Raw genomic sequence first — 27,510 nt, 5'->3', positions numbered from 1 at the left:
TCAAAGTCAAAAATGCTTCCCTGTTTGATTAATGTATTAGGTTATATAATGTTATATAACTCAAATATTACAAAACATCCCTTTGATACTATGATGTATAACCAATAATACAGGATTTTGCATGAGCTTTCTTAAGTGCACGAGGATTTGTGGAGACAATAAACACATGACTTGATTAAATTTATAAGACCTTGATGTTGGATATGCATAGGGGTACAATTAAATTTTTTCCTGAATCAGGTCAATATAGATTTATGACGCGATTACCGCATTCTAAATTTATCACATTTTGAATTTTCTTGCCTTCGTTGTCAACGTCATCCTCGTTATTTTTGTTATCGCTGCTCTTTTGAGATTGTTGACCAAAATAAATTGTTTTCGTGGATGAAAACAGTTAATCATCAGAAAGCGATATTTGCGAATTTACTATTACTTGAACAGGGTGTGACTAAATATTTGTGTCATATGAAGTTGTCTACAGTATCGGTCACAGTCACTATTTGCGCCTTCAATGCAACCACAGTTTGGAGTACGTCTGTCTCCTTATTTATAAGGAATCGTTTGTCAATGTTTGTTTCCCTCTTAAGCCATATAAAGCAGAGTTGCCGAAACGAACACCAGCCAGAACATATCTTATTTGCCAGTGTTATGCACCAAGGTGAGACTTCCGAATCATATATACGACAGAGCAGGAAGAAAGTGTCCATACGTATACTGATAATCTCGATTTCGACCAACTTTTAAGTGTCCAGCAATACAGATCAATGTTACATTAACTCTTTGTAGTGTCTTTGATGACCTTTTTACTCCTCAAAAATACAGATGTGAATAAAGTAATGAGAAAAATGCCGATTGAGTGACCAAGTAGAAAACTTAAAGATATTACTAGAAGAGAGCCAATTCAATAGAAGTAAAACATTTATGCATATTTAACATCCATACAACCTAATTAGTGCTGTACGCTTAGGTCGTACAGCCTTAACCAAATTTGAAATCAGGTACAATTCGGATGCCACGAATTATAAATAAGAAAGATAAATTCTTCATGAAGGACAGTTGTATAAGGTTAATTACAGGCCATCTTTAAAACATTTCAAATGTAGATTAAATGTACAGTCAACAATTATTAAGTAAAACGGTGCATGCCAATGCCATACTACCTTCTGCAACAATGCTATAGGAGTTTGGTAAACAGTATTTCGTCCAAAATAAACGATAAACAGTAACGTATTGTTTATGACCCAATATTTCATTTTCTCGTGTTTCTACATCCAACTTTTGTAAGAATGTATGGAAAAAAATAAAGATATCCTGAAAATCGTAAATTGTATTATTCTTTGACCCTATAATCATAGCGGTTATAAGGTTGATGGTTTTGTAATCATGTTCACACACAAACACAGACACACACACAGACACACACACACCAGGTGGATGCTCAATATACTGCCAATGATGATAGTAAATGTGTCATAACGTGCAATCACTTATATAATCTTGCTAATATTACAATGTTTACTACTTGTTGAGCTGAAGAAATATCGGTGATATGTGAAAATCACAGAAGATGGGACATTGCTTCGGCATGTCATATATACGGTTTCTGTTGTGGGTCTAACGCCATATTTCAGCACATAATACGCTATACACAGCGGCCAGCATATTTAGAGGAGAAACCGCCGACCTACGGCAAGCTAGTGACTTTCGCACATACCCACACTGGGAGAGCCCGAGACTCAAATCTACGAGGAATTGTCATTTGTGACAATTTTTAATCTTTTAAGTAAAACATTTGCGGCCAAGGTTATATGTACAGTCTTCAATTCCAAACATTTTAGTCCTGGACCCTTTGTGGCTTTATATATGAGTATAAAATATTGATGTCAGGCTTAGTCTTTCTTCTACATAACTGAAGCAAGCATTGCATTTCCTTTCAGCAGTTGTTTGTTTGTTTCGGGGTGAAAGTGTGGAGGGTGCATTTTGTTTTATATTGTTGTTTTATCATTTTCAAATAATTTTACATTAAAACCTTTACATCCTTTTATTTTCGGCGATTATATGTGCTAGAACAAATTAAAAAAAGTTGCTATAAACTATAATTCCAACTTGAGATAAATTTCCTTTAATGACATTTTATAGGCATTAGTATAATTTGAAAGTTGAGAAAGTAATGTATAAGGGATAATTTACATTTAAAGTTCTCAAAATATGTCCAAGAACTATCTTCTAACATATTTTGTGATAAATAGTGTTACCTTATATTTCTGTGCGGATTAAACCATGAAGATGTTTGAAACTCTATTCAGATGAAACAACTTCAATTAATTCTGAAACAGCACTTTTTTCCAATGAGCTGAACAAAATCTGTTCCAAGAAAATAAGAAATTATTAATCTTTTGAATTTGACTTATTGGAAGAGATTTATTAATTTAGAGTTCACAGACAGCAGTCTCAAATCATGTACATTTCCAAGAAAAATTCAAATATGTAAATTTTTAAAAATGTGATTTTTTTTTATAAAAAAAAATTATACCTCCTGATCTTTTATAACAGTTTATGGTTTTATTTTATCTTTTGTTCTACGTTAAGTAATTAAGGTCAATAGATACCTCTTCAATTCATTTTACTCATAGAAAACTGTGTTTTTTGTGCATTAATCGCTCTGGATTTATACTTAGCTTATCGTGTATTTCTTGCTAATTAGTTTGGTCTTTTTTTGATTTATGCATAACAAATCTTGTACTGGTCGCCATTTTAATATCATCAATAATTAAATTCCCAAATTATGTAGCAAATATGTTCACATGAAACTTTCTTAAATACATTATAACCAGCACTCAAAAAACGTTTTCCCCATTAGTCAGCACCAACATATACACGTACAAGTGATCATTAAAATCGCATACTATTTAGTAAATAAAGTAAGAATATGTCATTCAGAGCATTCAGTAAGGCTGTAGACCATCTTGGCCGAGTATTCATACTACTCTGCTAGTAGCTAGTAAGAAAATTGTTTTAGATTGATGTCATGTTTGCTTGCCCGCGATTACGTAAGTCAGGAACAAAGGAATGGGTTAGCGCCATGTGTATTTAGACCCTGCGTATATCGTAGCAATTCGTGTTTGTACAAGAACCCTCTTCGATAGGTGTCAAAACTAACATGTAGACGTTGGAAACTTTGTTCTAGAACAAAGGACCCTCGATGCTGTTGTAAATCTCCCCGCTTTGACAGATGGCCTGAGGCTCGTCTGTTAATCTGAATCGACTGGGGTAGAATTGATATCCAATCGGAACTGAGGAAGGGTGGGGCCAGAATTTAACAGTCATTTTGGCTGGGAACGAATTAGTCATTATGAAGCATCGTGCTGAAAAGTTGCAGCAATAACTCCGAGGAAGCCACTCGTGAATTGGCGGGAAAAGAAACCTTGGTACATTCAAGGTCAGAAAGCTTCGTAAAGGTCAGTGAGTTATTTGCTCGATAGTTGCAGAATGTTACGGCATTGTAATTGTAATTATGTGCAGTATGTATATTTACTTACTAGAATTGTTAGTACGTAGAATTACATTTGTACTGTTTAATTTACATGCGTACTTGAGAAATTAGCTATGATTATGTAGATTGCTAGCTCGTCAGAATTAATATTGTATTTCGCTATCTGGTTACTTCGTGGTAAACTAGTATATTTATTTATGTGATATTCTAGATTTTGCAATTGTTGAATTAAATTGTAACTTTGGAAATGGTTGCAGTGTGTAAATTTAAATAATGTGGATATTTGAATATTTGTGTACACTTGTGGGAGTGTAATGTAGAGAAATGTGTCTGATTGTTGTGATATTGTTCAGAATAATGAGATTAAGAATATATTGATGTGACGCAATTTAGTGATGTCTGTATGATAAGTAGTATACCGCACTTTATTGCAACGTTGTTTTCTATAAGAACGTGTGTGGTTTTCGATGTGCACGAATGCGTGACCGAAGATGTAGATAGCCTCTATCTGATGTCTGATTGTTGATTTAGTGTGAGCGAGATGGCTAACGAAACATGCTAACGTCCTTGTGTTTTCACAGGAAGCTTTTGAGGACAGAACTACAGGGTAATCAAGTCCCGAGTCTCAGAGAGACAGGATAGATCAAGGCAGTAGGCAGAGAACAAGCCTAGTTGCTGGAGAAAGAGAGAGAGAAGGAGGAGGAGAAAAGGAGACAAAAGGGGAAGAGGAAAGGAAGAATCGGAGTACGGAGAACACCAGAAGGAGGAAAGGAGTAGAGCACAGATGAGTAGAAACCAAGTACAGGGGAAAGCCATCTTACACTATAATCATGTGATGAAATAGGTTGCTACATGGTCGAGAGGAAGAAGATTGGTTGAGAAATTAATATCGTTTAAATTGTATTAAATTGTTATTCTTTTGAATTTCACCTTTGTGTTTTTAATAATTTAATTGTCGGTATTGCTGACTGGGGGCTGGGAGCTGTATCTCTCTCTATCACTAATTTCACTTCCTACAAAAACAAGCCAGGGTGGGAATTCCATAGTAATTCAAATAAATATTGGGAGCACCCCACCCCAACTCATAACAGAGCGTTCGTAGAATGCCACAATTGAATATATTCAGAATTATGAATACTAAAACGAAAACTTGAAAAGTACTGCATAAGAAGCACGGTTTGTTACGGAACACGAAAATGTGAATATTTCCTATTCAGATTGGTGAAATTGAACTTCAAATACGAATTTATAATTGTGACAAGAATGACTGCATTTGATACGGACGTTGCTTTGTTTGTTTTGTTTTGTTTTTGTTTGATTTTTAGAAGAGTTATTTTCCTTTTTTTCATAATAAAAAGACATTATGATTTCTATTTTTTTAGGTTTCTTATAATAGTAAAAAGATGAAAAATAATGCGTAATTCATGAGTTCCAACTTTTGAAAGGCTGGTTTCTTCGCAACCAGTAGTATGTCTGAACTAGTTCCCATTTTAAAGGCTGCTTCGATGTTACAAAGTTTCTGGATGGTGTAAAGATAAGAAACATGTAAGAAATCTGAAGCTTGGAAAACGTTCTGATGAATGACTGAAATTTTAAGGTAGACAGAAATGCAGTAAACAAGTCTTCTCGAAAGTCTTCTAACAATTTTTGTTTTAGCAAGCGGGAAAACAATTCATAATTCGACCAAACAGAGCATCATATTATCCCCTAGCCTAATTTGTACCGAAAGTTCAATCAAATACTGAATAGAGTACAACCGATTGTACTAATTTGTGCCAGGACCGAAAGTTCAATCAAATACCGAATAGAGTACACTCGATCGTACTAATTTGTACCAGGACCGAAAGTTCAATCAAATACTGAATAGAGTACACTCATATTATCACCTAGCCTAATTTGTACCAGGACCGAAAGTTCAATCAAATACCGAATAGAGTACACTCATATTATCACCTAGCCTAATTTGTGCCAGGACCGAAAGTTCAATCAAATACTGAATAGAGTACACTCATATTATCACCTAGCCTAATTTGTGCCAGGACTGAAAGTTCAATCAAATACTAAATAGAGTACACTCATATTATCGCCTAGGCTAATTTGTGCCAGGACAGAAAGTTCAATCAAATACTAAATAGAGTACACTCATATTATCACCTAGCCTAATTTGTGCCAGGTCAGAAAGTTCAATTAAATACTAAATAGAGTACACTCATATTATCACCTAGTCTAATCTGTGTCAGGACAGAAAGTTCAATCAAATACTGAATAGGGTACACTAGATCGTACCTTTAATGAAGGACAATGCTGTTTTATTAAAATAAAATATTTTTCTGAATTGCATTAATATTCGTCCAAATTGAATTTTCTAGAACAACTTTATACCTTTTCTTTGCACACACAAATGGGTCTTTTCGGCTATATAAATTAAAAGAATTGAAAATAATATATACATCTAATGTTTGGATTCAAATGATATACTTGCTACTCATATATAATGTACAAAAGTGATAATGTTGCATTTTATAAATAGTATTAAAGTGCAATCTGTGCACACATGCTAATCAAATCAGTTTCTTAATGAACCAAGAACTACAAAAACTATAGGAACTAAAAGTGATAGAGGATTTTCAGCAAGCTGGAAAATCATTCCAGTTGATTAGGAACTAAGAAATCGATTTGATAATTTACAATTTCATTTTATTACTCACCTAGCCATGGAGCCGAGTAACTTTATGTTACGGCCCTGCATCCTTTGTACAGTGTGCGTTACTTGTCCGTCAACAATTGCTTTACTTAGAAACCTTCGGAACCACCTCAGATCAATTTGGTCGGGGCTAACTGCCTTCCGGACATTTCAGCTCGACAGACAGCGTTATCGTACAGAGGCTCTTTAATGTAAATAACCGATTATGATTTGCATCAGATATGGCCCACGTTGCTACAAATTCTACTTTAAAAACCCACTGAATGGAAACTTTGACAGAAAAGTGTTTGGCATCAATAACTGCTAATTTTGTACAACGGATGCATACAGAGCATCGCATATTGATACCGTTACTAAAAACTATACAACGACGTCTTCTCAAGGACGTCTAGACAGACTTTGAGCATATTTGACTAGAGTATTCTGGCATCACGTTCTTCCAGGGTTATCAACTTATTTCAAAATGCCATAAACTTTTCTGCCATAATTAAGCCAGTTTACTTGGTCGACCGATATCGAGATTTCCTGATATTAGTTATATGAAAAATTCAAGATTTTCACGGAATCGCCTACACCAATCAATACATTGTATTGCAAATTATATATAATGTGGGGTCTGTTGCAGTTTTGGAGTTACCTGTACAACATTACCCGTAGTGCATGTTTTAGTTACATAGAACTTTTGTGATTTATATATTTTTACTCGCCCGAAACTGACTTCCTTACTGTGATACATGCAGGTTGTCGTCAATATGAATTAATTTACCTTGCTCAATAGAATTTCAGTCTTTGGTTTGCACCATGAGGTGTATATAAGGTTTGAATCTTTCAGTATAGGCTAACAGCAGATTGCCTTGTCAGAATGCTGTATACTTCACGACAGGGTACATTTGTTAGCTGTAGAGATATGTACCAATCATATATGTTTCTGTTTTCTTCCATCATCTGTGTTGTATAGAGTATTTTGCTTTGTTGTAAGAAATGAAACGCTTCCAGGATTTCAACTGCCAGGCAAAGTTCGCATAGCACAGTGCTGTCAGATTTAATGGTGTCTTTTTCAGTTTAGAGTCATATTTCTGTCTGAATTGATAGTGATCTGATATAATATGAATTATGCATGGTGCAAATAGTTAATGATTCAAACGGTTCCAGCTACTCGTGACTTTGTGTAAATTATTATTGTTGTAGATCGATTAACTGGTGAACTTTGTTATCATGTAATCATATTCAGTCATTTTAAAGTAGAAAAACTTTGTATAAAATATGCTTTTTGTTGTTCACGCGAACATAGCATGTAGAGCAGTGTTTGTACCATGATACCCAACAATATTCTAGTCCATTTTATTATGTATGTGAAGTGTCGAATTTTGAATTACAGAAAATTTTCAAGTTGAATGCATTGAGCAATTAGTCTTATCGCATTTAAGCCAGAAAGTCTGTGTGAAGAGTCACTTCGACCTTTCTTCGTTCATCTTCCCCATGTCAGTGTAAACTTCAAAAAGGAACAGCATTCCGACCCAGTGAAATTGACAGGAGTATCTTAACACAGTCCTTAGAAGGTAAACATTTGAGATACCATCCCTAACCGCTTGGCAGGATCCTAATTCCACTTATCATATTTTCAAAGGGAAATTGTCACGCACTGTCTTACACAGATTCTGAGCTGTCTAAATCTGATGAAAGGAGTTATTTCTTTGGGAAAGATTAGGGACCCTTGCCTACGATTGGGTAGAATAAATTAGGATGTACACTTTAGAGCAATCGGACTTTAAAGTGACGACCCTAGTCGAAATTCTTTCGTCTGGAAATTTCCTAGAAGAGGAAACTTATTTGACTCCGTGGAAAACATGAAAGTGGTTAGTGCTTTTGTTTTCCTCGTGAAACAAGGAAGGGAATATGTGGTCGTCGTGTAAAAAGAAAGGCATGTTTTGTGCTAGGACGCACAAGTCCTGAAAGAAACAGCGACAAGGTACGCAATTTTAGTTTCACGTAATATTCTATTATTTGATTGTTTGTTTTATGCAAATGTGTTTGCTATGACTAGGTTTCCATATTATGTATCGTTTATTCATTCCATGGAAATGTGTTGATGCTAGAGATGTTATGCAATTTATTTTATTCAATTTAATGGAAAGTGTTGATGAGAGAATTGTTATGCAATTTACCTTTTTAATTTTACAGTTATTAGTTCATTGGTAGAATTGATTGCATGGGATCCAAATGTTCATATGTGTATGATTTCATAAGGTTACATGAAGAAAAAAACTTCCTTTGTTGTTAGTACGCTACAGATCATCATGAATTAACGATAATTACCTAATTATATCTGATTTTGTAATGCTTGGATAATCTTGTCGTTAAGGAATGTCGTGAGTTACATTTCTTTTGAATTTCATGCAATAGTAATCGAACATATAGTAGCATGTGTAAAATAATACGGTAATATTTGGTAGACGTTCACGTGGTAATTTAAGAACTGCAGCTGGAAAGTGAGGTCAATTTCCTACCCTACTAAGTCAGAATTTACGCGGTGTGTGGATAGCAACATGCTCTGAATAACTTCAAGTGAATTGTCTGTACTTCTAAATAGTGGGTATACGGAATTATGGGGTAAATTTGTCCTTTAAGGAATAGCTTCTGAGAGGAAGACGAGACAGTCCGAAGACAGGAGTACGGGGAAAAGAAAGAAAGAAGGACGAGGTCAGAATAAAGGACCAGGAAGTCCATGAAGGGGAAAAACATAGAGTTTAGGAAGGATGAACAAGGACACGTTGATATACGGTCAAAGTGAATGAAAGTGATGCAATGATTGTGGACATTGCGCTCTTTTCACGTCTCGTTATGATGATGTAATAAATCCAAATTGGACACACCAGTTAAATTCTACTTATATAATCTAACTTGAAGCGGAATTGCCGTCTTAATTTGTTCTGATTAAATTTGTTATTTTCATGTCAAAAGGGGGCTCGTATGGTTTATTTCTTCCCAGTATTCTCGCTCAGTTCTCTGTTGAAATTCCATTCTTCTTTCACTCCCGCCGGGTTATGGTATCGAGGGAGGTCATCCTCTGGATAACGCCAGCCAAACCCATTTAACCACCCCTCTTACTGAGACGGCGACGTGTCAGTGTATTTATGCTCATGTCCGCGGCGTTTGATCCAGGAATAATGGTTGTGTAACCTGTAAGGGTATTAAAGATAAGTTTCACAAAGTCCGGCGTTGTGTGGCCCTATGTACAACATTTTGATTACATGCTCCAGCCTTTATTTGAGTTGAAGTGTGACTCCTTCGGCGTTATTCGGTGGATGGGAAAAAGTGACAGACTTGGGTTCGTTATTCGGTGGATGGGAAAAAGTGACAAGTTTGTGTTCCTTATTCGGTGGATGGGAAAAAGTGACAGGCTTGGGTTCGTTATTCGGTGGATGGAAAAAAGTGACAGGCTTGGGTTCGTTATTCGGTGGATGGGAAAAAGTGACAGGCTTGGGTTGGTTATTCGGTGGATGGGAAAAAGTGAGAGGCTTGGGTTCGTTACATGGCTTTATGGTGGAGGGGAAAAAGTGACAGGCTTGGGTTCGTTACCTGACTTTATGCCTCATTCAAGTCTGTTATGTAAACATCACAATTTTCGTGTATTTATATAAACAGGATAATCGCACTATTTGTTGTATGTTATATGAAAAGAGCATTTTCATAATATGAAAATTATTATTTCATTTAGCTGTGTTAACAGAACCATTTAATATAAGTTGCATATATGTTGTGTGAACAGAACCATTTAATATAAGTTGCATATAGTTTGTGTGAACAGAACCATTTAATATAAGTTGCATATAGGTTGTGTGAACAGAACCATTTAATATAAGTTGCATATATGTTGTGTGAACAGAATAATCTTATACATGTTATGAGTACAAAATAATTTACTATTGTGGAATAGGTAACTTGTCGCTATTCTATTGTAAGAGCATATGAATTCAGCGAAATCATGTGCAAAACGTTTCACTGGCTTGATTGTGTAACTAGGTGTTAAAAGTTGCTCATAAAAGAATAAATCTGTATTCATTTTCTTTGTTTAGTTTTTAAATTTATATATTTTGTGATAACAAGTCTTCTTTTAATTTACTGGTCCAGTTCTCTCTCAGACATAATAATTATAATACTTTGCGAAGCAGGTATACTTGAGCCACAAGTTTAGCTATACTGTGTGATGAAAAAAATACATGTATTTGAGATTAGTATAATGATATATATGTATTGGTCGTAGTATGTCACCAGTTTAAAAGTGACATGGCCATTTCTAACTTCATTATAAATGTATCTCGTACAGAGATAAATCATGCTGTGTCCATGCAGGGAGATCAAAGTACACGGAACATAAAATGGGATCCCTTGAAAATGTCAGCTCTTATCAAGACAAACTAATTCTCTGATCAGATCTATCCACAGGTAGTTTTCTTCTTTCGTTTCATTTACCTGGGATTATATCCACAAATATGCTTGTGCGGTCGTGTACAGTTTGAAATAAACTGGTGACTGAGACGTGGATGTATCCACAATCCGACTCAGGTATTTAAGTGTTCATAACGTGCGCTTTGCGAACGACGTAAAATTAAATGCACAAAGTGCACCCAGATATACTGCCGCATAATAATCAGTTGAACAAAGCAGATCCTGATCTGCTGGTACATTTTATTCTCAAGGTCATATATATCAAACAAAGGGTGTATACAGTGACATCCCACATTTGCAGAGGCGGCGTTAGGAGTAGGCGGGGCCTAGGGCCGACCAAGGCTGCGCGGGGCCAGAGTATCGGTATCTCGATTGGTATGCTACTGCAAACATTGATTATGTCTAGACTATATCAACTTTCGTGATTTGGCACACGAATTTAGTTTTTTCATTATTCATTTTTAAAAATCCTGTTTGTGGACAACGGGTTTTTTAATCGAAATAATAACATGACAATCATGCCTTAGGCCTAATAAACTGATTATTATTGTCATTTTCAAATAACATGAAGACACGAATAAAGAACAATAATATGCTTAATTGCAAGTGTACTATGAACGTCGACTTTGCGTGCATTACGTGCGGCCTGTATCAGCGTTTCCAATTTACCGGAGAATATAGCTTGACAAACTCATAAGGACTACCTTAGGCCTGAATCGCGGGTCCCTCTCAAGAGCGGGCCTGGGGCGGTCGCCCCACTTGCCACCCCCAAACGCCGTTTATGCACATTTGATTTTATGTTACGTCAGATGTGCGTTTAGTCATGTACAAACAAGGGATGTCTTCATCCAAGACAGTGAAAAGAAGGAACACATTCCATATATCTGACAAAATATCTACTTCATCGATAAATCCTTTCCTTTCAAGGCAAATGACTACCATCAGTAACAATCATTCTTGAACGTGACGACAAGACTACTTCATTTTAATTGCTATTAAATTTACATACTGCCCTGTCCTTCCTCTAGTCCAAAGTCATCGTCAGATTCAAACCGTCAATATTAATTCGACGAGGTTTTTGTACTTAGCTATCGGTTACTTAAGTATAAGTTTTCTCGTAAAACAGGATATAGTCATGAAGATAGAACAAAAGTGTCAGTGGCCGGCAAATTATGAAGAGTGACGTGATGTCACAAGAATAGTGTCATCTATCTTGAACTTCTTAAGTTTAAATTTCAAACCATGTACACAGTATTGCATTATAAAAATAAAAGTCTACTAACGAAGTAAACTTTAAATTCAGATTTGTTTAAAATAAAACTCCGTGTTGTCTTTGTTAGATTTGCCCGTGAGGTGTCTAAGTATGTGGAAAGAAAGTTTCGGTAAAAAAATGGGCCATGGGCCATAATAAATTGATCTCTTCTACAGCAGTAACAAGACAACCACATAGCTAGAGTTTGGGGTCAATGTGAAATCGATGCAAGAGGCAGAAAACATACAGTTTTAGATATCAAAAATTTGAAAGCGTTATATTCTGACCATTTCTGAATATTATTTAGGCCATGTCATGCTCGGCCATATGATGTGCGGGGGACAATGGGACCAAAAGCGATGAGCGGGGTCCCAATCAAAAACATTGCATTGCGGAATCGATTTCCTGAAAACGCGTGGCCCAAGACGGTTGCCTCGTTCGCCTTGCACTAGGCCCGGGCTTGAATTAGGCTTATCTGAAGTTGTCTTTCAATAGTATGCATACTCTTTAACCATCAACATGTCCAAAATTGTCGACGACATATAACGAGCAGTTGATTCTTGGTTTAAGACATTTCACTATGCTTTTAATTTTATCTTGGATAATGCGCCAACATTCCGAGGACAGCTTTTAGAAAGAGGGTGTCCACCGTAAATAGGCCATATTTATATGTAAAACAATTGGATATAATATGTAGTAAGGGGCCCCTTGGACTTAGGGAAAGTATGTCATTAATTATGCTGTACTTCCTTGCCGAGTCATAAGTTTCCTCCTAGTCTCAGAAGATGGAAACTGAATGTTCTTTCTTCATTATAGCTTCTCTAAGAAATATTAAAAGTCAAATAGAATGGTATGTTGTGCTTCTATGGTGTCTCAGTCTATATTAGACGTCTGCCTTTGCTGGACGCAAGACAATAAAGGATGCCATCATTTATCAATTCCATTAATTTGCAAAACCAGTCAGCTTGTTAGTACGTAGAACGATAATTAGAATGTCTGTATAGTCCCTGCTAGGTTTAGGTACTAGTATCTCTGTTGCTTCTCAGCAAGATTGGGGGGGGGGGGGAGAGGCCAGCTTGTATTAAAAATGTTAGCGGTGTATTGAGGGCTCTATCGAGTAAGTGTTTCAAAACATTGATATTAGATATGATCTGGTCCAGGCTCTGTCAAGAGAGTCTTGAAAGTTCTCTGAGAGTTGAACGTTTATTGTAATCTTCTGCACTAGCAGAATTTAATTTAAGAGGAGCCTTTGTATCGATGTGTTTGACACAGCGCACGTTTTCAGAACAACTATCTTGTGAGGAGTTTTTTGTTGTTGTTGTTGTAGGTTTTAACGCCATTTTCCAGCACACGATAGGCTATACATGGTGGCCAGTATTAATGGTGGAGGAAGAACCCGGGAAAACCCCGGAAAGAACCACTGACCCACGAGAAGCTACTGGCAAGCTTTCTCACATACCCACATTAGCCGAATCCGAGACTCGAACCCACGCAGACAGAGGTGAGATGGCAGTGATCCATAACGGAGAGCGCTTTAGACCACTCGGCCACTCTGGGCGCCACCTCTTGTGAGGAGTTTTTCGGGAATGTTTCGGATAATGCATTTGTTATTCATTGTAAGGTCGTGGCCATTTCATCAGAATTCTTTTTGTTTTTTGTTTTTGGAAATGATTTTGTACCATATTCCATACTGAATTTAATAGTGAATTGAGTCTTCAACACAGAGACAAAAGATTTCCATGTGTCCTCTCTCTCTCTCTCTCTCTCTCTCATGGCACGACGCGCTTACACACAACAATTACTGTATTTATGAAGATTTTCAGTTACTTGAATGGCTTTGAAATGTTTGAGGACCTTTTCAAGTTCCTATTTGGCTTGCAACAATACATAACTTCTGTAGAAAATTGGTTGGTTTAGCTTCTTTCTATTACTCAATTTAAAACCATAGAGTCGTATGTTAATTTGTCTGCTCTTTACGCATTTACAACGGGTATTTAACAGGTACTGAATATTTTGCTGTAACTGTTTGTTTCTTTGAAACTGCCAATACAATTAATGCTGATCAATAGAACCATTCCATAAAATGATCATCCGTATCTGCACATGCAGCACGCAGGACACATGCAGATATATACATGTTATGTAACATATATAAAAATGTAAAAAAGTGAAGAATTTCCAAACCAGACATTGCTTTTCGTACTCTGACAGTCATGAGTTTTATACTCATTGGGTTTATTTGTGCAATAGGTCTAGTCATCTAGATACATGTGCCTGACTCTTCTAGTGTATTCATTAGTACGCCTCCAATGTGCTGCCTTAAAATGTGGAACACTACTAAACCACCCGTCCGCGCACCGGTACCCGATGTATCCATCCGCACCATAAGAAAACAGCGGTGCAGAAATCCGCTGTCCTGTCAAACAACCTGTCCGTACACAGCATCCAAACGTCGCCACAAATGTCGTGAATACGTACGGGAAAATTATATCAATAAATGTTCGGATTTATTACGTTTTGTATGTTTTTTGGTGTATATAAAAAGTGTCACCTCGTACGGTACATCGTTTACAAATAAATGGAAAAAGACAAAAAATATATAAACCGCTGTCGGGCTTTTCTGTGCTTCTAAGGTTTTATTCGCCAATATTGGCGCAAAAAGCATACCTAATTCGACCGATTAACGAAAAGAAAATTCTGCAATGCTTACCATTATAAAAGTGGCAATTGTCACCAGAACATTCTGTTCAAAATAATATTAATTTTGAAATCACAGTATACTACCCCAGTGTTTTCGTGATGTGTCCGCCTGTCCAGCGCCTGAATTTGAAAAGATGTATGTTTATGCATTACTTTTGACTCTTTCTGTCAGCATTTCAGCCGAGGAACTAGGTCAGGTTTATAGCTGGTTGTACAAAATGCAATGTAACGATGCCACCAAACGGCAAGAGATATTAAACAAACTAAACTGATCTTGTAAAATAAAAAAAAATTAGCAAAAGTTCAACATTCTATAAATTAAAAAAAGTTATTACTTTGGAGAAAAACAATCATGAATAGTATGTAATGTGTTTACAAGTCTCTTTTATGGAGAAACATTACTAAGAATTTAGAAACAGTCTATATGCGTTGGCATTGCCTGCTAATCCGTTCAAGCGGCAAGTTGACAAGTTGGTTAGCAGACGATACAGAAGTTGTGGGACAACTTCTTGCAAATGTAAAACTTGGATTAAGATGCAGTGTTGTTCTTAGGTAAACATTACTATCTATTAAATGATGTCTTTATCCGTATGGTTCTAAACGATAAATATTAAATAGGTCTTTCTTTGTTACAAGTTCAAAAAGGTCATGCAGTGGGTCTTCATATTGATATTTAGAATAGAAATGTGAGATATTTTGTGCGCTTTATGAATATTACGTACCTAAATTAAATGACGATCGTTCTGTCTTGATACAATTTGGATGCTCGACCAAAAACAACAAGTAATCAAATATTTACAGAAATGACATATCGTTGCACAGAATATGCCGACACGATGGTAATCCAACATATTTCTTGCCTCTATCGTCAAAATCCCCTGATAAAACGTATATACCATCTGGATGCGGGAGGTCGCGGGTTCGAACCCCGGCCGAGTCATACCAAAGACTTATAAAAATGGTACTAACAGCTGCCTCGCTAGGCGCTCAGCATTAAAAAGTTAGTGTTAGGACTGGTCGGCCTGGTGTCAGGATAATGTGACTGGGTGGGACATCATGCTACATGTCTGCGGCATGATGCACCAGTGCTAGACATCACTATAAACTGCCACACTACAGACATTGTAGCGATATGACTGAAAACTTGTTAAAGCTACGTTAAAAATCATAATCTCAAACACACGAACGGATCTTAACACCGTCAGTATCCTCCTCATTATACATAGGAAAATGACCTTGATCTAAATACGCGAAGAACATTATGATATTTTGTGACAAGGTATCAGACTATGTTATCTCTAAAAAAAATTCTAACACATTCATCAAAATTCTCACAAGTTATTTTTTGCCACATCAGTGTTTCGTGTATAAAGATAGAAACACCGCCTGAAGTTGCAGCTAACCTGAGTTTTTTTCGGCGCAGTAGAAGAAAAGACTGATAGTAAATTATCAAATTCATGTTGATCACTACTCCAACTTTCAGACAGTGCAGTAATATCATTATTATGATTATTTCATGTCATTGTGACAGGTAAACTTTTTAGACCTTCAGTATTCCATGGAAGAACAAAGGCGAGGATGTATATTAGAATTCAGTTCGGTGCTGGATGGGTCTTTCTATTCATTTAAAGATTCCTGATCAGCACTGCATTGATCGGTAGCTTGAGGACCAAGATCCTGATCTCAATCATCACCACCTCGAGTCATTGTCTTTACATTATCACTGCAAGTAGTTCGCGTCCTCTTGCCTACCCCTACGCATCCACTGCCATCCATTCCTTCTAGGACGATGTGCGTTACCAAACTTGATGATATTATCACCACCACTGTTACATTTGTAGACTTTCTTATCCATTATCCGTTTTAAATATTTGAGAACATTGTGCATGTCTTCGGCACGTGCGAAGTTAATCAGGTTGATAACTTTACGAGCTAGAGCTGCACGTATTGGGTTACGTCTTCTGCCTATGTCACTATGAGTGATTACGAGGAGAATTTTTACTGGCTTTCAATACACGTTCGGTCTTTGTACATGACAAAACTTAAAAATAATATATTTCGAGGGTCCAGATGGAATACCTCCTTGCTTCGACTAAGTTGTTCCGTCTAGATTGAGCCTCCGTGTTATTCACAGCAACCTCGATCTATCTGGTGTTGATTTCTTATTTTCAAGTTTTAGGTTTTCATTTGCCGCTTTCTTGGAATTAAGTTGAGTTTTTACTGTTTCTTTAATATATGTACAAGTCTTGTTCAGCTTTACATTTTGGTCTTGATTGTAAGTATAGTTTCTCTACTTTTCGACTCAGGCTTAAGTAAATATTACCGGAAATACCAAATTTCCATTAACCCTTGTCATCTGGAATTAATTTGCGTTTGATCGCCCTTCGGTGGCCCCAAGTTACGTTCAACATATATAGATTGAACTAACGTAAGCTCTATGCCGAAAGATAAGACAGTTCATATTATATTTCACCTTTTCGCATTTTGCCACATCAGAAGAACAGATGGCCATCTTGCACGGTCGCTAAGTGAGTCCCCTCCTCAGAGTGCAGCTGTGCATACTACCTTTCTACTGAGTCTACTGTTGGGTGGGTTTGAGGTAGAGGTCTGTTGCTTTGACGCAATTGCACAGCGAATGATTGGCTTTTGATAAGGGCCATTATAACTGGTGGAGGAAGAACCCGTGAAGTACCCGGGAGGAACCAACGACCCAATGACGCTGTTTGCAAGGTTTCTCACGTGACCGCGTTGGCTGACTCGAACAGAGGTGAATGACATTGATCTGTAAAGGCAAGACTTAGAACAATTGGCCAGTTGGACCTCTTGGTTGGGTGGGGCGTGGTGTAGAACAACGAATTCTCCTTCACTTTAGAAAAAAATATTATATTTCATCTTCTGCACACTTTCGCTTTTCGATGCAGACGACAAAAATATCTTATCTGAAAGAACTTATTTCCTCTGTCCGTAAAAATGGAATTGAATGGGAAGGATATCACATATCGGACTATACAGAACAGTACGTGCTATTCCTAGATTCTACAAGAGAATGTTTACAAATATTAACATATTTTTTATAAATACGAATGAACAGCATTGCCATACAGGTTAAAGAATTTTTAATTCATACTCTACGGAGATTCGATCCCGTGTCCGCGGGCAAATAGCACCTGACACTAGTATTCTTAATATTCCCAAGGTAAAAAAATAAAACCTATGGACAAAGTTCATTTGCATATAATGGTCCAGCTACTTGGCATGATCTCTCGATCTCTCGATCGATCGATATTAGACACAAAGAGACCGTGATTACATTCACATTCAAGACTGCTTTCAAGACACATCTTTTCCACTAAAGAATAAATTTGACATTGATCCATTTGTCATTATTTTTAGACTGAAACTGTATTGTAGACTCGTTTTGTGTTTTTATGTTATTTTTGTAATTTCATTTATATGCTTCATGTTATTATTCTGTATAATAATTTATCAGTTTTAAAGTGTTTGTTGGACATTTTCATGTGTTTTATGTTGTCTGTGTGCAAACTGTTCTTGTGCCCTTATGTCTTAACTTGATGTTGTAAAGTAGTTAAGTCGTCATTATTATTATTATTATTATTATTATTATTGAATATGAGATGATTACGATATCGTCATTGAGAAGCAAAGTATGTACATGCAGAATGAAGCCTTGATTGTAGGGAAATGTCTTGCGCGGGAAATGCTGTTCTCTATTTAATCACTGCGTAATCTTACCTTCAAAGATATGTTGCACCTATTGATTGGCTTAACTGACACATAGACCATGACAGCGATGTCTATGATCATTAAACTTGAAATATGACAAGTAACAAAAACGTAGCGAGTAAAATATCGTGTATAATGGCAACATTGCTGGATATGCGTTGTAACAACATCTTTGTACAAAGCACTGTAATTACCACCTTCAACAATGCTCACTTTTCTGTCTACGAAAACGCATAGAGTTATATGGAATCATGTAATTCTTCATGACAAGAACTGAAAATGATCAAATGTCTCGAAATAAGTTCTTGAAATCGAAAATATATATTTTGAAAATGGCAAATTTAACTATATGGATATCCAACGGTTATTAGTTTCACGTATAAACCTTAAGCACTTGATTATAACGGACAGTAGCGGTTATTAGTTTTACGGCTAAAAGTTAAGCACTTGCTTATTACGGAAAGTTACGGTTATTAGTTTTACGGCTAAAAGTTAAGCACTTGCTTATTACGGAAAGTACGGTTATTAGTTTTACGGCTAAACCTTAAGCAATTACACTGGTCAACAGTGAAATCATTACTGACTTGAAAAGGCCCTAATCTGTAGTATTTTGGTGTGCCGAACACGAATATAACCGTGAAAAATTTGTATTGGCTCTCGTTTTGAAGATATTCATATACCTCATTTTCTATGTTTCACTGTGTAAATTTCTCCAGTAGGACTGCAGCAACATCCGGAATAATGATGTAACATTGCATAATACCATCATGCTCACATCATCCACAGTTGATTGCATCATTTTCTGATGCAATGCAATACTAATGCCATGCGGCTGCTGAAGTAAGTTGACGTCAGCAGTGTACTATACATGTGTAGGCCTATTATACTAATGCCAGGCGGCTGCTGAAGCTGATGTAAGCAGTGTACTATATAAAGCCCAATCAGATAGGTTCAGCATTCAAAATATTTTAGACGTTGTGCGAGACAGTTCAAGCTACTGTTACATAAAACTTATTATTTTATCCATTTACGTACAATAAAGAACAGTAATGCCTCGAAAGTGTGTTAATACCGCGGACAATTTTTGCTATATTTGTGGGGAAGTGACATTTGCCAACCAGAAGAAAAGTATCAATTCTCAAGTGAAGAAGGCATATCATCTTTACTTCGGATGCAAGGTTGGTGACCAAGACAAGCCTTGGGCTCCGCATATATGCTGTGCTACATGTACAACACAGCTTTCACAGCGGTTGAATTGCAAAAGGTCATCAATGCCGTTTGCAGTCCCAATGGTGTGGAGAGAGCCAAGCAACCACCTAAATGACTGTTACTTCTGCTTGGTTCCTCCTCTTTCCGGCGGAATAACGAAGCGAAAGAAGTCGAGAATAGTCTACCCAAACATTCCGTCTGCATTGAGACCAGTTCCACATGGTGAGGGACTTCCTATTCCAGAACCTCCAGCAGAATATTCTCTTGATTCATCTGACGAAGACAAAGGTGAGTCGACCTGTTCTTCTCCTGGTCCATCAGCATGCAGTGATCCAGATTTTCACTGTGGTGCATCATCAACCCCACACAGAATAACACAGGAAGAACTAAATGACCTGATTCGTGATTTGGACTTATCAAAGAACAAGGCAGAATTGCTAGGATCAAGACTCCAACAATGGAATCTTCTAGAAGAAGATGTCACAATTACTGCATATCGAAAGCGCCACCAGCAATTGGAGCCTTTCTTCAGAAAGGAAAGTAATCTGATATTCTGTTCCGATATTGAGGGCCTCATGAATGCTTTAAAAATCACTCATGACCCACAAGAATGGAGACTATTTGTGGACTCTTCGAAACTGAGTCTCAAGGCTGTGCTTTTGCACAATGGAAACATTCTTCCATCTATTCCGGTAGCGTATGCTGTCCAAATGAAAGAGACATACGATAACTTAAGGCAGCTACTGAATTCCATTGAGTATAACAAGTACAGCTGGCACCTCTGTGGTGATTTGAAGGTAGTTGCCCTTTTAATGGGACTGCAGCAAGGATATACAAAATACATGTGTTTCTTATGCGAGTGGGATAGCCGAGCAAGGGAAATGCACTACATGAGGAAGGAATGGACTCACAGGCAGAATGTAGCCATTGGAGAGAAGAATATCCAACACCCAGCTCTGGTTGAGGCTCAGAAAATCTTGCTACCACCCCTTCACATCAAACTAGGTTTGATGAAGAACTTCGTGAAAGCCATTGACCGGACTTTGCCAGCATTCCGATACCTGCATGAAAAATTCCCTCGACTCAGCGAAGCAAAGATTAAAGAGGGAGTTTTTGTGGGTCCTCAGATTCGAGAGCTTTTCAAAGATGACCGGTTCAACAACTTGCTGGAAGGTGACGCGAAACAAGCATGGAATGCTTTTCGCCTAGTTTCTACAAACTTCCTCGGAAATGTTAGGGCAGAAAACTATAAGGAACTAGTAGAAGACATGTTGATGAAGTATAAGAAACTTGGCTGCAATATGTCTCTAAAGATTCACTTCCTTCATTCCCATTTGGATTTCTTTCCTAGCAACTGTGGTATTGTTAGTGATGAACACGGCGAACGTTTTCATCAAGATATCGCAACAATGGAACAAAGATACCAGGGAAAATGGTCCACTACAATGCTGGCTGACTACTGCTGGACACTCCTCAGAGATGCTCCCGAACAGCTGTACAAGAGACAGGCGAAGAAATCTAAGATGTAGTCAATGACTTGATTTTTTATAGGTAGGCTATTACAGTTGACCTTTTACTATTGGAATGCATTTCGTTATGTAAACATTAATTTCTTGCAGATTACAAAAAAACTAGAGCCAATTTTGCAATTTGACTGTCATATTCGTGTTCAGCACATAAAAATTGATAAGAATTGACTAATTTTATTTCAGTAACATGACTTTTGTAAAAATTTGTTGTCCAGTATTACTTATTACGGAAAGTTACGGGTTTTAGTTTTACGTCTAAACCTTAAGCAATTGCTTATTACGGAAAGTTGCGGATTTTAGTTTTACGTCTAAACCTAAGCAATTGCTTATTACTGAAGTTACGGTTATTAGTTTTACGACTAAAAGTTAAGCAATTGATTATTACGGAAAGTACGGGTCAAAAGTTGTCTCCTTTAGACACTAAATGTGAGTAATACTAACAACATCATTAATGGCTTTATATGAATGATACAGGGAAATCGATCTTGAATACTGCTGTAACTCAGCTTTGCTAGTTTTATTATTGCTAGTACTTTGAAATATTCCTGTTAGTGCTTTGTCTAATTTTATTATTGCTATACTTTGAAATATTCCTGTTAGTGCTTTGTCTAATTTTATTATTGCTAGTACGTAGAAATATTCCTGTTAGTGCGTTGTCTCATTTTATTAATGCTAGTACGTAGAAATATCGCTATTTGTTCGCTATCATCCACACTTGTATATGTTATATGGTCAGCGTGACGATGTGGACCGTCTCCAGTTGTATGTCCCACACTAACGTTTTCACCGGTTTGATAACGCGTACAAGTTATGTGGTCTAACAGAAAAACAGTGCGTGACCCTTATCAGAGCGACCTCTTTTACTTTCTTGCGGTTGGTTTACGTTTTCTCAATTTTCGTTTTCATTATTCTTTGGTAGAGCAACCAAATCATCTCTGTTTTCGAATTTTTGTCAATAATATGTCCAAAAATTAAAACGGGGAAAGCAAAACTGTCCAAGATTACAAAACTGTAATTTACTGCGCGTTTCTACAAAATAGTGAAAATATTTTGGTTTAATACTAGGGAGATACCTTTGGTTACGGTGTGCCCGTTGAGATGGAAACGTTGATTTCTTAAAGAACAGTCGTCTCCAGACTGTACACGGACTATACGACGAGTTACTGTTTATTTTGTTTATTTACTTTTTTTTTTTTGTTAAATTTGTTACAATTGTAACCGGTATACATAACATCTGCAGCTCAAATGTTTCATAGCAACATACTTGATCTGCGTCTTTCGGTTCGTATACATTTCCGGAAAACATATGATACAACCTACACATTTGCAAAACAGTTTCCCGCACGCTAACAGGATCTGTATTCATCAGCATATGTGATTCTAAGAAAACATAAACTTAAATTAGCGAGGTTGAAATTTTTTTTTTTACATCAGTCTAGCTTTCGTGCCTACCAACAAAATTAATTCCAAGAAATGGTTTTAAAAAATGCGTTCGTGATGTAACTAGTGCAGGACTTTTGAAATTTGGTGGTGAGATCACACACGCCTCATTTCCCTTGTTCAAAATGGTCTCCTATTCTGTTGACTGAGCTTGCAAGTTTAATCAAGAAACTTTTTATTTAAAACAGATGGGACCTGTTTTATTCTTGAGTATAATATCTGACTGTTGCCATGGAAGCTTATACCCTATTCTAAATACGGAGTCATAAAACAATGTGTATCGATGGCAGCTCAGTTGGTAGAGTGGAGAACTCCTAAACGAATTTAAAGGTCGCATTCAATATCCCGCCCAGGCAAGCCTAAGCCGGCTACCGCAAGGTTTCCCGGGGGGGGGGGGGGGAACAGGCACTTTGTTCCACTTCCCTGACTGTTAACATGTTATAAAGACGCTAAAACCACTCAACCAAGTACATGTAACAAGCATGTACTTGGATGATAAAATTCATTCTAAACAATTTATCGCAATTTATTCACGTTTTCTTTATTATAAAGTCGCTAACAGGAAGATACCGGGTGTTTTTAACTTTGTCCAATATAAATTTATCACACAGTGTTTATTTTAATCTTTCTTATCAACCAGTATTACGTCATTTAGACCAACGAACGAATCACTCCGGCATTTTGCCAGAGGAAAGGTCATCTTATCGCGATATGTCACAACATGTGTGCCTGACAACTTCAATACATATCTTGTTTATTTAGCAACCGAAATATGTTGTTCCATGTTTGCCTGCGCGAGTACATTTTTTATACCAATCTTGGTTTAAAGTTACAGCATATCAAAATATTACTCAGTCAGTACTTTGCAACTGTATGGTATTCGTCAGGGGAAAATAAAACATAAACGTTTGGTGGATAACATAATTGGAACATGGAAAAGCATAATTAGTGTTCTGGACAGGCATGTTCATTGGAGAGGTATTAGTCTTTTCTACTGTCATTTTCTTTCTTTTTTTCAATGTATATATCGATTTAATCATTCCTGTCTTCGTCAGTATCACTGCAATATCCTCATTGCCATCATCATGTATCATCGCTTCTCTTTCACTCTTCCCGGGAATTCAGCTTTGTCTTTTGCTTTATTATTATTGATGATGATGATGATGATGATGATTTTGTTGTTCTTAATGTTGTCAACCGAATTATAATAATATTTCGGTCATTAGATTCAATAATGAACCCATGGTTATTATTATCATCCGTATTAGTTTCAGCTTTTAGCTGGTGAATTACAGTTTTAGAGGTCATAGAAGAGGGAAGAGATGTACAAGTACTTCAAACACTTGAATCGGGACTCCTGTTCCTAATATAGGCAGCTTCTGTGTTAGTCATTTAGCACATCACAGTATTATTCTTGTTCCTCCAATCATGTTTTTCTCTGCTAATTTTAGGTTTGAAACATTTCCTTCAAGTGACACTCGTGCTCTATTCTTGCATGACTTTACTTTTAAATTAAATAATTAACTAGCCCATTCTACACGACAAACTTATATTCGTATACATGGACGTGAAAATGGGTTAGATTTTAATAGTTGAATATCTCAGTAATGCAGTTGGCATATTAGAAGTTGCTTGTAAGATATTTTATTTCTTATAACAATTTTCTGTCAACTCATCTCCCGAAAACATTAAAACAACAGCAACAATAACAACAAAAGTAATTCAAAGGTGCTTCCTATGTATTTTATATGAAATCATATTGGAGTTTTTTTTTATGTCAATACCTTTTCATTAACAGTCAATACACATGGGAGTTATTAAAGTGGCCTTTAAGAGGAAGTGACTTTTGTATAGAGTCAAAATTTTTTAAAAAATCGAATAAACTGTCTTTTTAGCCAATATATACTATATGAAGATGACTACTGTGGCAGGTGGACTGCATCAACCCACTGATCTTGTATAACCTCTTTCTCTCTCTCTCTCTCTCTCTCTCTCTCTCTCTCTCTCTGGCGCCGACCTGCTGACCTTGCAAAATAACCGTTATGAAGGGCCTCATTAGGCACTACTGCTGGTGTCACGTGGTATAAGACAAAGGCACACTTGACTTTTAGTCGATTGTCTCTTGTTGAAATGCGGGGCCACCGATTCATTCATTCTTCTGTGTTAATTTTCAGAGAGAAATTCGTTGGCACGTTGTCCAACGAGATGGTATAATAGACACAAACTTTTAGAATAGGGGTAAGTGTATGTGCAATGGTGCCGTACTCTTTGCTTTTCTGCGATTTCATATTTCGATATCTCATTTTCAATTTTAGTCAAATTCTGTTCTATTAGTTCTACACTATAGACGGTTCAATTTGAATTGTGTTTGATTTTATGTTGCCCGTGTTAACGACTGTAAAATAGGCTTGCGATCATACGCTGAAGTTAATACACATAAATAATCGTGTTCTACACATTTAAATTTTTGGTTTATTTTCTTCAAATCACCTGTTTTATCAATAATTTACGTACTTACATCAAAGAATAATTTTGTGCTTGATTAAGCTGGGTAGACTAATTCTCAGGCAGTACTCGTCAATTATTTTATCTTGTAGAGGTCAGATTTTGTCAATTTGTCCGTCATTTTGAAAACAAAATTACCATTTGAAAACTAGTGTGTAGTATAATTTGGCGTGTATGTAAAAATATAAATTCTCTGTAATTGGAAAGTGATCTTGATAGTCGATTTTGTCAGAATTTTTTGATTTATTTTTATTTTCATTCTTATTTCAGAAAACCTGGAAATACTATCTGCACTTGGATTTGAACTGGATGGTGCAGCCTCGTGCCTGTCGATATAATGTCTTTTTCATGAGCTTTAAATATACATTGATAAAAATCATTATTTATCAGCAATCACATTTCTTCATTGGAAAAAAAAGACATTTCACATCCGACAAATACATCCTCAACACACACGCACACACACATATACACACACATATATATTATTTTCAAAACGGAAAATCAGACTTAGGAACGTGAAAAAAATCAGGCCTACGTATTGCATGTATCAGTAATTGTAAATGCTACGAGCATATATCGTACATTAAAAAGAAAAACAAACGAACAGGACGGATGAGAGCTCTAATAATTAAAGCTGCATTTTCACTGTTATTAGTGCCATATATTTTGAAATGGAAGTTTTAAAAACGTGACCAAAGATATAGAAACGACATGAAATAACCTGATGCAAAGGTCATGCAAATATTGTCCTAAGACGAAAACTATAATATTAAAAAATAGAACTAAAAGAAACACGAATCAAAGACAGAGAAATAAACACGCAGAAAAAGGACCAATGTATCCGGAATAACTACAGTGAATCGTAAATAAAACTTCCCATCTAACTAGCCTAGTTGTACGTTCTTTTCCTGAAAGATAAAATGGAGGAGTTTCTCTTTTGCAGAGACCTTGATTGTGTAACTGTAGGAAGACGACTTTGGGTAAATCTGCTGGGAGGAATGTAAGTAAACTGCTCACATAGCAAGCAGGTGAGTTGAATTTCTAACTTTCTTGTTGTTTTTTTTAAACTGCATCGCGTGCCGCTATTTTTCCTTCCGGAATTTTGAAGACTGGACAAAAGACTGGAGGAACAGAAGAAGATACCGCGTACGCGTAACGCGTGATAGGGCCAATGTAGGGCATGCTAGGGTGTAGGAATATATTTTAGGAATATGACATATCTTAAAATCTTATTTGCCTTGTTTTGTGTGATATCTGTTCTAATTGTATGCATGGTTTCTATCTCTTTCAGATGGCGATATTATACTTGTTTGTTCTTGATATGATAAATGTTGAATATGAAATATTCACTGATTTAAATGTAACGAAGAGCAGAACCTTAAAGATTGCGGCATGCATTTATTATACTAGATCTAGTCGTTTTTCTGAGTCTACATTGACGCTAATACACAAACATATATAAATTATTCTGTTAAGCATGTTTGATTTAAGCATCTTTCATAAATTTATGCATGATTGCTAAATCAGAAAAATCCTGAAAAGTTCTATACATACAATTTTTATAATTTGGAAGGGTACTGCTTGCATTACAAATAAACGAAAAATACTTCTCATTCAACATTTAATACTGTAATAGAACAAAATATTTGGCTATATTTCAATTTTTGTCTCTTTAATAGTTAATATGACAGGAGTTCTTTATCGTCTCAATATTCGTCTGCAATAAATTAATATTTCCTTGAAGTAATTAAGGATGTCTATTCTATTCTTTAAAACCATATTGATAAGTTTTCTTTCAAAATCTAGAGATTTTTTTTACAAATATTTTTTATGACCAAGTTAAAATCTGATAATGCAAGATATAATCCATGATAAATATCATACGGCGTTGATCATTATCTTATGAACAATAAAATATCTTTAATAGTTTTCATCATCATCATCATCTTAAACTTTAGCTCACAATGCAACGACTGCCCCATCAGTGCTACAGCGCTCTGATGTAGAATGCCAAACAACGTCCTTTAAGATCTTCATTCCCAAACATCTAGTGCCTGGAAATGGCACGGTTACGTGGAGAGACTCTGCATGTGTCGTCCATTCCAACGGAACGCATTTCGTGGACAGTGTCGGCCTGCGCGACTGTGGAACAACGCTGACCCTTGAAGCTGATTCTGTAGTCTTTGAGAATGAATTAATTTTGCACAAAAACGGAACTCAGATGCAAAAAGGAAACAACATCATAACATATGGCAGTGATTATGAATTTGCGATTCCCGTCAAGTGTGTGTATCCGAGAAATTCTAACATCAGCACGAGTTACATCCCTATCGTACAACAGGTGAAAATCTTGGAAAGGCGAAATGGTCAGCTGGACCTGACAATGAGACAATACGAGGCAGAAGATTACAGTCATCCGGTTCCATTCAACGCATATCCACGCCAGGTGCCTCTTAACAATGACATATTCATCCGCCTGGCT

At 36.5% G+C, this 27,510-nt stretch overlaps 1 protein-coding gene across 3 annotated transcripts; it reads left to right on the top strand.

Moving 5' to 3' along the window:
• The first annotated feature begins 16,897 nt into the window (after positions 1 to 16,897).
• LOC149779841 (uncharacterized) lies at positions 16,898 to 25,912 on the top strand. Of its 3 annotated transcripts, XM_089936514.1 has the most exons (3): positions 16,898 to 23,498; positions 24,695 to 24,758; positions 25,296 to 25,912. In XM_089936514.1, exon 1 carries the CDS (start codon positions 19,392 to 19,394, stop codon positions 21,078 to 21,080), a length of 1,689 nt encoding a protein of 562 aa, XP_089792640.1. In that variant the 5' UTR covers positions 16,898 to 19,391; the 3' UTR covers positions 21,081 to 23,498; positions 24,695 to 24,758; positions 25,296 to 25,912. The 3 variants fall into 3 exon arrangements, with proteins under 3 accessions (XP_089792640.1, XP_089792642.1, XP_089792641.1); XM_089936516.1 differs by lacking the exon at positions 24,695 to 24,758; XM_089936515.1 differs by lacking the exons at positions 24,695 to 24,758; positions 25,296 to 25,912 and adding an exon at positions 24,416 to 24,688.
• The last annotated feature ends 1,598 nt before the right edge of the window (positions 25,913 to 27,510 follow it).

The sequence above is a fragment of the Sinohyriopsis cumingii genome, chromosome 16 (assembly GCF_028554795.1).
Source record: "Sinohyriopsis cumingii isolate HCF-2022 chromosome 16, ASM2855479v2, whole genome shotgun sequence".
Classification (NCBI taxonomy): Eukaryota; Metazoa; Mollusca; class Bivalvia; order Unionida; family Unionidae; genus Sinohyriopsis; species Sinohyriopsis cumingii.
This window is presented reverse-complemented; position numbering and strand designations above follow the sequence as displayed.

Excerpts from the sequence above, each read along its gene's own strand:
- LOC149779841 (XM_089936516.1), top strand. The coding sequence starts at position 19,392 with ATGCCTCGAAAGTGTGTTAATACCGCGGACAATTTTTGCTATATTTGT.